Below are 12,595 nucleotides of genomic sequence, written 5' to 3'. Positions count from 1 at the left end.
GAAAATAAGATGTCGCGGTGCGTGAGTTAGAGCAGTCTCAAAAACCAGGGCTTTTCCAAAAAAAAAAAAAAAAAAAAAAAACATCTGAAAAAGATGCACTACAAAAAAATTTTAAAAATTTCTGTCTTTACACAGGAGCTTTTAGATGAGTGTCTCTTTACTTTAATTAAAAATGCCTCAGAATATCTGAGGTCTTTACGAAGATAAGAAAGCATAATTTAAGACTATTAGAAGTGCAGTGTGGCTGTTAGCTACTTGTGCAACAGGACACTATCAGGGAGCAGAAAGAGCATCTGATAAAGCGCTGTGGTGTTGTTTCTTTCCATTACTCTTAAAGTAGCTTATCTCTTTAATTATTAATACCTCTGGTAGAATGCTTAGCAGGATGACAGTTTGGTGTTTTATGGTCTCTGAGGAAAATACTGACGTATAAGAAATAGGAAAGTATAGAGTAATGCAGATCAACTCCACATCCTTCTGGTGAAGATAAAAATGTTGCAGATGCAATAACTGTTAGTTCACTTGTTTGTTTTTTGTTGTTCAATATTCTGACAAAAATAACACAAATAGTTTTAGCATGACGTTTGATAATCCACTTCCTCATACTTGGACATGACTAACATGTTTTCAACACACCGACTTATAAAACAAGCTACAATGACCGTGTGACTGGAGCTTTCAATTGATCAAACCTGAAATGGATTATTAAACACATAATATAAATTCTTTAAAATGATTTGGTCACTGAGTTTGAATTTTTCCAGGAAAATCAAAATGGAGTCCAGCGTGCTTCTGCAAATATGAGGACAAAAGTTTTGCTTGAGTGGCTCTGAATGACAGCTGCAGCATGACCTTTAGAGAAATCCCATTACCATATTGGAGTGACAAATCCACAAATGGAGCTCAGATTAGATCCCCCCCCGCTCACATAAATAACTTACATTGCCTAAGTTGTGTAATTGTTTACCTGTTATCACAAATTTCTAAAGATAAACATTGAAAACTTTTGCCCCTTGTTCTCTGTGATGCACTTTGTGCAAGAGTCTCACACAACAGTCAGACGATGAAGAATCAGCAAATATGCCATAGTACAAAACACTTTTGTTGTAAAATTACTTTTCCTGCTTCCAGGAGGTCTGACAGAGCACAGCGAGCAGCATTTTGTCCAGAGAACAGGACAGAATGGTACAGATGACTAACTAGTTTCATGGTTACCACCAGTGTTGGCATGGCAACCAGCAGAGCATGACTTTCGGTATTGAAAAGAAAAACTAAAGCCTGAATCAGACTGCTTGTCTGGATCCTTCTTTTCACCGTGTGCTGTTTTAAAGTTACAGTTTGTTCAAAGGTTTAAAGTTTGTAGAATAGAAAAGCTTAATTTCCTCAAAGTCCAGCACCTAGTTCATGGAAATGATCAATCACTTATTAGGTACTTCTATTTCAGTAATACATAGGCTAGGTTTCATTTTGGTACCAAAAATGTAGGTAAGATCCGTTCTGGTGTATTTTATGAAGTATTTTCTTGAAACTACTACACTTTGGTAAAAAACAAAAAAATTGAAACCCGAAGTCTGAAAGTACAGCACATGAGCCAATATGCCTTATAAACAGTAAAGTTATAAATAAACAAACAAGATAGGTCAAGGTTCTTACTCTGTCAGATGCACCTGTCCTCTCTCTACAATGAGGCTGGTGCAGTAACCAAAAAAAGCTTCAATAATCCGTCCAGCTTCGCTCACTTCACTTGTGCCTTCACCACACTATTTCTAACAAGCATTTCAACGTTCATTAAAAATAGTCACTTTTTCCCATTATGTTTCCACTTTGTCGTTAAGATGAGTTTATATTTTATCCATTTTTCAGTTGGAAAAAACACAAAAAGAAAGGGATGCTATTTATCGCTATTTTTTCACCTCAACACAATCTGAGTCATTTGCAGGCATCGAGAGCTGTTGGTGTCCGTTCAAGATGCCAAATATATTATTGGCAATCAGGCTGTGAATGCATAGCACTTAAAATATGATAGCCGTATAAAAACTGCGTCCAAGCAGACCTTTGTGGTTGTGACAATAAACATGTTGATAATAGGATGAGGGTTGTGATTTGATTTATTCTGTAGCTCCAGTTCTGTTTTGTATGCTTGTAATCATGAATTGAAGGACTGCTTTTACAAGCGATGTCCACGGTAATACAGATATTTTGAAAAAAGAAATGGTGCACTCTTTGTGCAAACAGAGTTTGGTGAGAAAAACCAAGAAATGAGAAATGATCATCTCACTTTTCTCCACATATAGCCTACTTTATCCTGACTATCATTACCAATCTTCAAAATGTAAAGTGAAGAAATTACTCTTATTTTGAAGTTTTATATTAATGACGACAGCTTTATTGCCACCTGCTGGTGCTGCGTTGGTATTTCTGACTTTATTTTCCATTTTTGCTAGCATGTTGATAGAGGAATGAGTATTTGTCAAGTCGCAGCAATCTGTTGACGAGGTTGAACTTAAAATCTAAGCTGACGAAGTTAATGATGGGAAGGAAAGGAGAAATGTGTTTGTGTTTGTGAATCACAATCTCTGATTCGACACCCTTGTTTGGTACGAGTTCTGCTTTTTTGGGAACTGCCACTATTTATGGTGTACAAATATATCAGATTATTGCATCTGCTTTGCTGTTCTTTTAAAAACTGAATAAAATTCAGGTTTTAATTGCTGTTGAATTCAATCTAATACCTAATCAAATTTGCTTCTGCATAGTTTTTCGTCTTTGTGTTACATTACTTGTAAGTAAAATTGAAAATGGTGAAATCCTTTGACAGCTCAGAGTTTTCTCAACATTGTGACAGATCAGCCTTGCAGCTGTTGCAACTTGTGGAAAAATGCTTAAAAACAGGACAGGGACTGTTTGAATTCTCATGGTAAAATTTGCAGCTTATAAATCAATTAATTCAGATGCTTTGGGGGGTTTTGCTCCTCTGCAGATCACAAATGTTTGGTATGTGTCCTCAGCTGCACTCAGTCATGTTTTAGACCTCAAAGAACAAATAAAGGCATCACTTTTAATGGAGAAACAAAGATGAGCCTTGTGAAGCTAATTTAAAAACTGATGGAGCAACGCATTCCCCACAACGTTGCCAGACACACGCTCCTACCCAGAGAGTCTCTGAGAGTACAAATCCTTGCCTGAAGCTTTGTTTCTTCTATTTTATCATTCAGCCGCTGTTGCATAACTCCTCTGTAAGTACGTGTGCAGAAGGAAGAGAACATAAACAAAGAGAGAACCTATTATTTAATTAAAACTAATCAAAAGTCTTCTTCCCTTAAGGATGCTTACAATTTTAACTTCTGAGAAAGCGAGGCTGCTGATTTTGAGGTTTTACAATAAGTCTTTAAAGATAATAATGTGCCTTCTAATGTGTTTTTAATTAAAGAAAAGACTCCCTTCATCCCGCTTTGTTCGTGAATGGTGGCGAGTTATTACAGTATACAGAATGCCAACCTGGATGCTCTTTTCTTTGCTTTCAACACAGTTTATTCACACTTTGTCACACAAGCGGCTTAATATTGTTTGCTGTTATTAAGCAGTGCTAACAGCTTTGAGTCAGTGCCAGACAACAAAAAGTGACAATTACATGCACAGGTTTACCTACATTTACATTTACTTCCTAATAGTCTCCAAATCTGATGTGCAAGTGAATCCAGCTGCTCACTTATAACAACTCCTTCGCTCTTAAGTTCATTCATTCAGTTAGCCATCCAAGCTCACTGCTTAGGCCGCTCTAATATATTCCCACAGGAAGACTTCCCACTCTATAATTTGTTGACTGCTGCAGAGTGTCTAAAGAGCAGCAATACTCCTTAATGCACTTGTAAACAGAGGCCCACAGATACACACAATCTGTTGCCTCAAGAAAGAGTTGAGAGCTGTAGTTGGGCTGCAATAATTACAGGCAGCATTGAATTTCCTGCTCTCCTCTTTTTGCAAACAGTGTTTAGCAGAAGAGGGACTTGCTTGCTTTCCATGTTCACACGGTGTGGCGCTCCAAGAGACATCGTTGCGTTGTATCTGAATGCTACGCAGTTAGGGGCCTGCAGACCTTTGATCCGCGTCATCAGCCTTCCCGGTGCAGACTGCGTGTCTTTTTGCTCTTATGGTTTCAGAATCAAGAATGGAGAACAACGCAAAGTTTCAGCATTCTGACAGTTTACAGCTACAGACACTTTCACATCCTCACATTGCAACAGAGAAGTACACACTCTGTTCCCCCTTCTTTAAAACCCTCCACGAACTCTGCAAAGCAGTGGAGCGTGCACTTGACATATGGCTGACATTCATGCGCAATTAGCATTTTGTCTGTAGATATGCATGTGTTGAAGCATGAAGTGGTGCCCTACCCAATACTCGAAGCTTGTGTATTTGTTGGAGAAAATAGATTCTAATTGAATATCCTTCCTTCGGCTGCTTTGAAACCTCATTACCGGCCCGTTTACTGAGGAGAATCCAGGAAGAAGGCGCAGTGACCCTCAGGGAGAGATGGAGGAAGGAGAGGAAGAGTAGCTTAAGTGAAGCACAATGCCAGGCAAAGGTATTAATACTCTGATTGCTTCACTTTGTCATGTTAAAACTTTAAACCTGTAGTTTATTGAAATTTTATAGAAGTACAGCAGAGATTCACCAGTGTGACTACAAATTATTTGCTGACAAAAGTTTTCTTTTTCTTTCATAGAGTAAATAATAAAATAATGAAAAGATAAATCAGCTTGGGAAGCTGAGCTATCCAGGCACAATGCTGCTTGACGCGCTACTGACTGGTGTTTGCAAAGCAGCCAATCCAGAAGCACCATTCATTTTCCTTGATGCTGATTGGCTGTAACCCAAAGAGCCAAGATAAGGAAAAGGTCAATGTTAGTTTCTACCAGTGTGCATTATAATGCATATTTTGGTGTTTTAAGTATTAAAATAGGCAGTTATAATCATTTTTAGACTCAAGAGTGACAAAATATACAAAACATAGTTTTTAAATATCTATTATTCTACAGTAATATTTGTCTTACAAAATGTACTTATCATTTTCTGTCAGGCTATAGCACAAAATCCTAATAAAGTAAAGTTTGTGCCTGTAACCTGTCATGAGGTAAGAGGTTGGAAATGTTGCATTACAAAGGACGGTACATTCAGTTCAGGATACAATAATACAATAATCGATGTGGAAGAGAGGAGCTCTCACTTTCAGATTCAACCCGGTGAAAACAAAACTCACATCCAGAGAAAACGACAGCAGAACCGACTCCCAATTTACATCATGTCTCCACCTAACCGAAGTACAGACTGTCCTCACACCCTCCATCACAAATCTGATTTAAACCTCTACATATATGTTTATGTTTTTATTTAACTGGCTGTTGAAAAGGGAAGACAAAAAGAAGCCTACGTTGAGGAATTCTGACAGCAGAGAGGATATTCTTAGTTTCTGCTGTGCAGGTTGCACAGCAGAAACAGCCCAGCTCTGTGCCTCTTGATATTCCAGTCTTGCACATCGCCCTACTGTACGCTGTGCAGACTCGGAGCCTGACGGAGTGAGGCAGAGTGAGTTTCAGAGTGAAGCAGGGAGACGGAGCGAGTGAAAGGATGCGAAGATCGCTGCGAGGAGAGGAAGCAAGAACCATGTGCCGAGGAAAGTGAGCAAAGGGTGTTGGGCTTGGGGAGGGGGCTGGCGAAGCTATCTTGTAGGTGTTATCAGGTTAAGCCTCCCACGACCGACTGTCGCCATGGTGACGCCATGGTTACGACCAGGTGTTCCGTCAGGAAGAAGCGACCGCGTCTTTGTGTGAAAGGGCTTCTTCAGTGACTTCCTTTGTTCTGTGTGCCAGTGTGGGCAATAGTTCAACTGTGACATTCAGCTGTTACTTAGAAGTACGACTTTGTCATCTTAGTAGTTGAAGCTTTCTTTCACCAACTACAGCAGCGAGCAAAGGAGGGTTTATTCATTCTGTCTAATTTTTTTATACAGGTATTTTTGACAGCTTAGTAGTCAAACAAAGTGCCAGTTATTCAGACCCCTTCAACTTTTTAGCACTTTTTGACCCCCACAACCACTGACTGAAGTGTGTTTTTGGGGATTTTAGTTAGTTCTAGCACCTTAAACTGCAGATGCAGCCGAATGTGGATGAGGAGCATCTCGGAGCAGTAACCTGTCTGGACTTTGACTAGACTACTCTTCTGATTAGCTTAAGTTTATGTAAATATCTTGATATGTTAGCAGTTCTGCATGATTTCTATTTTTTGAATGACGATGAAGCGTGGAAAAGCTTCTGAGGTTTCCCAAGGCTCTGTTTATCTAAAAAGAATCACAGTAACATAGATTAAATTTTACGGTAATTTTTTTTTTTTTTTACATGATCAAATGTAAAAAAAAAAAAAATAAATAACTTACAGAGTTATGAATACTTATGCAACTCACTATAAATGATCTGCTTTATCTTCCTGGTTGATTTTTCTTTCCTTTTTTTGTTTTATGACCCACAGCAGGGAACCGCTGTGTATTTTTATTGTTGCTGCATCTTTTTTTTTTTTTTTTACTGTTTTAGCTATTTCTGATAATCCAATGGCTGTACATTTCGCATGGAGCTTTTGAGCAACTCTGCTGTTGTACAGCACGAGATTTATACTTAAACACATCAAAAAACCGTTTGCTTCAAACTTAAATGGACTCTACTGTGCATTTTCTGTCTGAACCCAAACTTCCCCTTTTCTCTCATAATAAGCCAATCAGACTTTGTTCAATTATCTCAAAGTATTTTCATTATAAGATAAGCTCGTGCTTGACAGTGACAAAAATCGACAATCAGTGGCGGCTCTATATATTGATTGTCCACTGCAGTGTGTAGATGGAGAGTAAGAGGCTGTGTTTTAATCTGTTTTGTGTGTGCGTGGGTTTGTTTACGTCTCTGTTTGCCTCGTCCGAGCTTCAATTTATAAGCTGATTTGGCAACGTGTTTACAGAGATCTCGGTTTCAATCCGTCGGTGTTAGCCCTGTTACATCACCGTGCGGGAGAAGTTGTATATGATTTCTGTGTGTGAGCGTGGACCAGGCAGGGGGTGTGTGGCGTTCAGGCCGCAGCACATGGAAACACACTGCCGACAATGACACACGTGCTTTCTCCATGTGTGCACCGCAGGCCAGACGCACATATAGAAATAAGCAAAAGGCAAACACGCGCACGCAGCAGTGAATAATGCTCCTGTTACGGCCATTTACTGCCTCAATGCTGCACATAAATGATGCAAAATATAAGAAATCCCAGTTAACGTCTGCATTTTTAATGAGAAATGTGAAAACATGAGGCATTTAGGGACACCTTAGCACACTTACTAGTTTATGCGTATTTATGGTGAAGTTGCTCAGAATAAATAATTTAAAAATTCTTCTAAGAAAGCTAATTTGTATTGACTACTGCACAATGGGTTACTATGAAACTCTCAAAAGTTGACTTGAAACTCTAACCTTTCTTTCTAAAAGGAATGCAGTATTATTAGTACCCCTGGAAATTAAAGCAGATATTTGCAACAGCCTTGACACATATCAGCAGCTTCACACACTTGCAAAGGTTTGGATTGATGTTCTTTCACATTTAGGCTTTTAAGAACTTGTTTCAACAAAGTCTGTCCATGTCAGAATGCATATATTTTCATTGAAATAAAAAAAAAAAAAAAAAAAAAAAAAAACTGGTCGCAGAAGCTTAAGGATGAATTTATTGAACAATCAGAAACAAACTGTTTAAAGTAGCTTATTTATAGGTTTAATATTTGGTAAATATGTATTAAGGGGTCTAAGTCAGGCTTCCCCCTTGCCACTGTTAAGCATGGCGGTGGAGGTATCCTGCTGAGGGACCTTTTTCCTGCCATTGACTCAAGTGTATTGCAAAAGAAGTGGATTATTATCTTGACAAGAAGCCAGACGGTTTCATCGTGATCCAACAAGAAAATGATCTCAAACACAGATCTAGACCATTTTATTTTAAATGAACTCTTCCAATTATGGCAAGAAATGAGGCTGAATATACTTCCATAATTATATCAGAAGCTTGTTGATGCCTTGATACAACTTGCTAAAAGACATTTAACCAAAGATTAGGGCGTTGTATACTTGGATATCTGAACTTGCATGTGAGTTTGACTGTGAGTTTGACACCCTGTGGATTCAATTTTCTGATTAAAAATATGTATTAGGAGTCATTGAAGTTGTATTGCCAATGACAATAAATCATTAAAAGGACAAAATAAATGCAGCTTTAATGCCTCGAGATGATGCAAACTTCTTACTGCACTTTTTAATGTTCATCTTCTAACAGACATACTATTACTGGCCCTCTTATTCCTGCTTTACGTGGGAACCTGTTGAGCTGCCAGTAAGAGACAAAGCTGGGAACCGAAAGTAAAATATATATATATTTATATAGTTACAGTAGGGAGGAGGAAGTTTGGGAGACAGATGGGAGTTGATTCAGCGGAAGGATGCTCCACAGGGTTTCCATATCCTCCTCCTGTTTCCTATTAAATTACCTTGTTTGAACCTGTATGCCTGCCGATTCAACATTAAGTATGAGATATCTGTTTTCCACTGTGGTGTTCATTTTTAACGTTTGCATTATTGAACCCTACACTCATTTCTAAAACATTGTGTGTCTTTTGCTCTGTGTTACAGATAAATCTGCGACTTATTCTGGTCAGTGGAAAGACGAAAGAGTTCCTCTTCTCTCCTAACGACTCGGCTGCAGACATTGCAAAACATGTTTATGACAACTGGCCAATGGGTGAGTAGCCCCGTCTTTTCCCTTTATTTTATTACCGTAATTGCATTTTTGTTTTGATACGTGTGCCACATAATATATTTCACTCTATTATTGTTGGGTAAAGCAGCAAACTGCTAGAAAAATAATATTTTAAATGGGCCTTGTGTGGCTATCACACCAATGATGCAAAAGTAGCAGTTTGATGCCTGTAAATTTATGTTATCATTTATCTTCATATGGAAACAAGAAAGAAGAACCAACTTTATAACAGGCAGTGAGGGACAAACTAGCAAAAGATCTGATGTAAAATTGTTTTTTTGTCATTTTATCTGTTGTTGCTAGGACATAATTTGGCTTTTGGATTGGTTTCTCTGGTTACTTTTTGCTTGACTGATACATTTCATAATAAAATGGTTAGTTATTACAACTGGACTTAAAAATTACTTAAAACACCACAGTAAAGCCTCTCAATAAACATTAAATTATAGTTCAGCTCCTTAAAGTCAAATATAGAACAGAGAAAATTGATTTCTTTTTCACAGCTTTGATTTTCTCTCTTTAAGACCTCTGTAATCTTTTAAGTAAATCTTAACTGAGTGGTGTTTAATTCCAGTCCCTAGGGGTCTTTGTCCTGCATGTTTTAGATGCTTCTCTGCCGCAACATACCAGATTTAACATGGGAATTACCTCGTAAACATGGCAGCAAGCTCTGTAAAGGCCTGTTAATGACCCATGATTTAAATCAGGTGTGTTGAAGCAGGAGCCCATTTAAAACATGTAGGTCCTCAGCCCTCGATAACATGAGGCATTGCTGCATTTAAACGGTGCAATTCAGTTCAGCTTCTTTTAGCAGCTCAGCTGCAATATTTCTATTTTAATTTAGGATGCGCTCCGAAAAAGTGTTTTTAATTTAAGGTCCCACTTCAAACAAACCTCCTGCTAAGTTTTGATCCGTCTTTGCTGATCCCAAACGTAACCTTCCCTCACATCTTCTGGTCTTTTCTTTGTAAAAATGTATTTCTCATTCTTATTTTAATAGTTTAAACACAAAATACATGTTAATGCACATTAAAGGAAACGTGGAAACTCTGTTAGCGCTATTCCAGAAGCTAATATTAGGTTTTCCTCATCTCTGCTCTTGGGATTACAGCCAATCTCCTGGATTAGCCAGTAACATGACAAGCAGCATTGTACCTGGGTAATTCAACTTTCCAAGCCACATTGTCTTTTGAATATTTTACATAATACTCTACTAAAGAAATCCTCAAATATATTTTCTGCAAATAGAAAGAGGTCAAGAATTATTGAAGAGTTTGACGATTAGTTCCTGTTCTCACGTTTATATCTCAGATCTATTTTTGAAGACCGTAGTACTAAGTTTTCATTGCGTTAATTAGGCTTTATGCATCTGATGTTTTCATAAAGCCTGCAACTTGCTGATGCAGCGTAATTTTTTATCAATTAGGCACACTGTTGTATAAGCAAAAACTATTTTTAAATGTCCGTCTCTCTAGGTAAGTGAGAATCTCTGTAGATCTTTGGTGTTAAGTAAGAGAAGTGAACTCCTTTTCCCTTGATTATCATTGCATCCAGGAATGTGGGATCTCAGTAATAACATCCACCCTCTTAAAAGCTGCTGCTGCGCCAGAGATAGAAGCATTTGATACTCCTGATCCTGAACTTAACCAAATGTGGCATTTTCCCACGGAGCTGGGAGCGTCCTGCTTTTCTACAAAGCTAGAATACAAAAAAAGGAAAAAAAAAAATAAAATAAAAATCCCACAAATTTCCCGGATGAAGTTGAGTTCTCCTCAACAACCAGAGTCTTCGGTTTGGGAAGCGCCCCATGTTCCTCCCAGACAACAGATTATTCGGTTAGCAACAACACCCTCCACTCAGCGAGAGACAAACATCTGGTGGCCAGACTCTGTTGCTGTGAAACTCCCTCCACTGTTTTTCTCTCTTACAGTTTTTTTTTTTTTTTTTCAAATCCACACCTTTGGCTCTTCTTTTACTGCATTTCTTTCTACAATCCTGCAGCACCTCTCACAAAGACAACTGTTTTAGTTTTTGTAAATGTGTAAAATAATATTTTGCCTGGGACAGTTTCATGACTCTGAACAACAATGTAATTGTTCACCATGTTTCCATTTACTTTGGATTTCCTTTGACTGCACAGTTTGTTGTTTTCTGAACCTGTATGTCTTAGTTGATATGAAATCCATTTACTGGGAAAGTTTTGAAAAATTTAGAGAAGAAATATATCCTTTCATCTGTCTCCATAATGTTTTTTCCCCATCTGTTTCCGTCCCTTTCTGTCAGACTGGGAAGAGGAGCAAGTCAGCAGTCCAAACATCCTGAGGCTGATCTACCAGGGACGTTTTCTACACGGCAACGTAACACTAGGAGGTGAGAAAACACCGGAGCTGCTGCCGCCCAGGGAAAAACGCCTGAGCGCTCACAGACATGCACGCAGAAATCACAGCAGTTTGCTGCTGGAAACTTCTTTGCTGTTCTCATCTTTTTCCTGAGCCACAGAACAGAGGTACCTCAGTGCTCTGGACAAGCCTGCTTTGATGGAGGGAGGGGCAGGACGAGGGAGGGGAACAAGAAAAATCAGAAAAAACACTGTAGACTGGCATTGGAGGAGACCTTGGGAAGGACAAAGAAGACACAGGGAGGAGGGAGGCAACGGTGGCTTCAAAATGAAAAGCACCAGCAAAAAGAAAAGAAAGATAGGATGCTCATCTTTGCAGCAGCCACACCTTGCTTCCCTTCAGCTTAAGGCTTATTATTTTTAACCATCCTTTGTTCGTTTTACAAAGTTGAATCCAGTAAAGCATCCTTAGCACTTTTATACTCTTCCCACATGTCGCATTGGTTTTATTGCTGGTGTGAGACGTTAAGACGACAATAGGAAATCCTCTTGCTTCTAAGCCAAATCATTTAGGGGTTCTAAAATGCAAACATGGATTTAGTTGGCATTATTAGAGGGGATGGCTTCAGTCAAGGTTGTTTTTTTTATAGCTAACAAAAATAAGACGGTTATTCTCAGCTGTTGGAGTCAGGGACACGGTACTGGGCCCAACATCCTTTTTTTACTGGGTTATGGGCCTTTTCCTGGGCATAAAAAAATAAAAAACAAACAGTAGTCTATTTATACAGTGCCTTATTGGTAAGATTTTTACTCTTATTACATTTACAAATCAATCATCATCCACAAAATCTGTCTTTTTTGCCCCCAACAATTACAAAAAGAATGTTTAATGAACAAAATAAAGACGGTTAAACACATGAAACAAGTAATTTTATAAATATTCTCCCCCTTCAAGTCAGTATTTACTAGATGCACCTTTGGTTGCAAACATAGCATGCAGTCTCCAGAACATCTGCCCCAGTAAAAATACCACTATAAAGTCTTCAAACCATTTCTGTGCAGCCTTGGCGGGATGCTTTGGCTTGTTGTTTTGCTGTAAAATAAATGTCCTCTGAAGTAGAGGGAAACATATTGTCCTCCGCGATGCCCAAAAAGCTCCACTTTGGTCTCATCAGACTAAAGAATTTTCTTCCACTTGACCATGGAGTCTCCCACATGAAACTCTAGTTGAGCCGTAATGTAATGAACAGTGGCCTTCTAACTGCCATTCTCCCAAAAAGCTTCAACTGGTGGGAAAAACCTAAGGAAACGGTTTTGGGTCGCCCAGTCTCTCCCTGATGACGCTCATAACTCCTACATCGCCGTTAGAGGTGACCTCTATCCTCTCTTGGCAGATCTACACATCTGCCATCTCTCTTACATTTC

The 12,595-nt window shown here is 38.6% G+C and overlaps 1 protein-coding gene across 1 annotated transcript in view; it reads left to right on the top strand.

Annotated features, from left to right (window-relative positions):
- The window catches only part of ubl3a (ubiquitin-like 3a), a 38,506-nt gene that overhangs the window by 23,939 nt on the left and 1,972 nt on the right, over positions 1-12,595 (top strand). The window contains exons 2-3 of the mRNA XM_015040454.1: positions 8,706-8,814; positions 11,116-11,202. Coding sequence (XP_014895940.1) covers positions 8,706-8,814; positions 11,116-11,202 — 196 coding nt within the window. The remainder of the gene's footprint in view (positions 1-8,705; positions 8,815-11,115; positions 11,203-12,595) is intronic.

Source organism: Poecilia latipinna, unplaced genomic scaffold, assembly GCF_001443285.1.
Source record: "Poecilia latipinna isolate Pla-1442-1.1 unplaced genomic scaffold, P_latipinna-1.0 Scaffold510, whole genome shotgun sequence".
Classification (NCBI taxonomy): Eukaryota; Metazoa; Chordata; class Actinopteri; order Cyprinodontiformes; family Poeciliidae; genus Poecilia; species Poecilia latipinna.
This window is presented reverse-complemented; position numbering and strand designations above follow the sequence as displayed.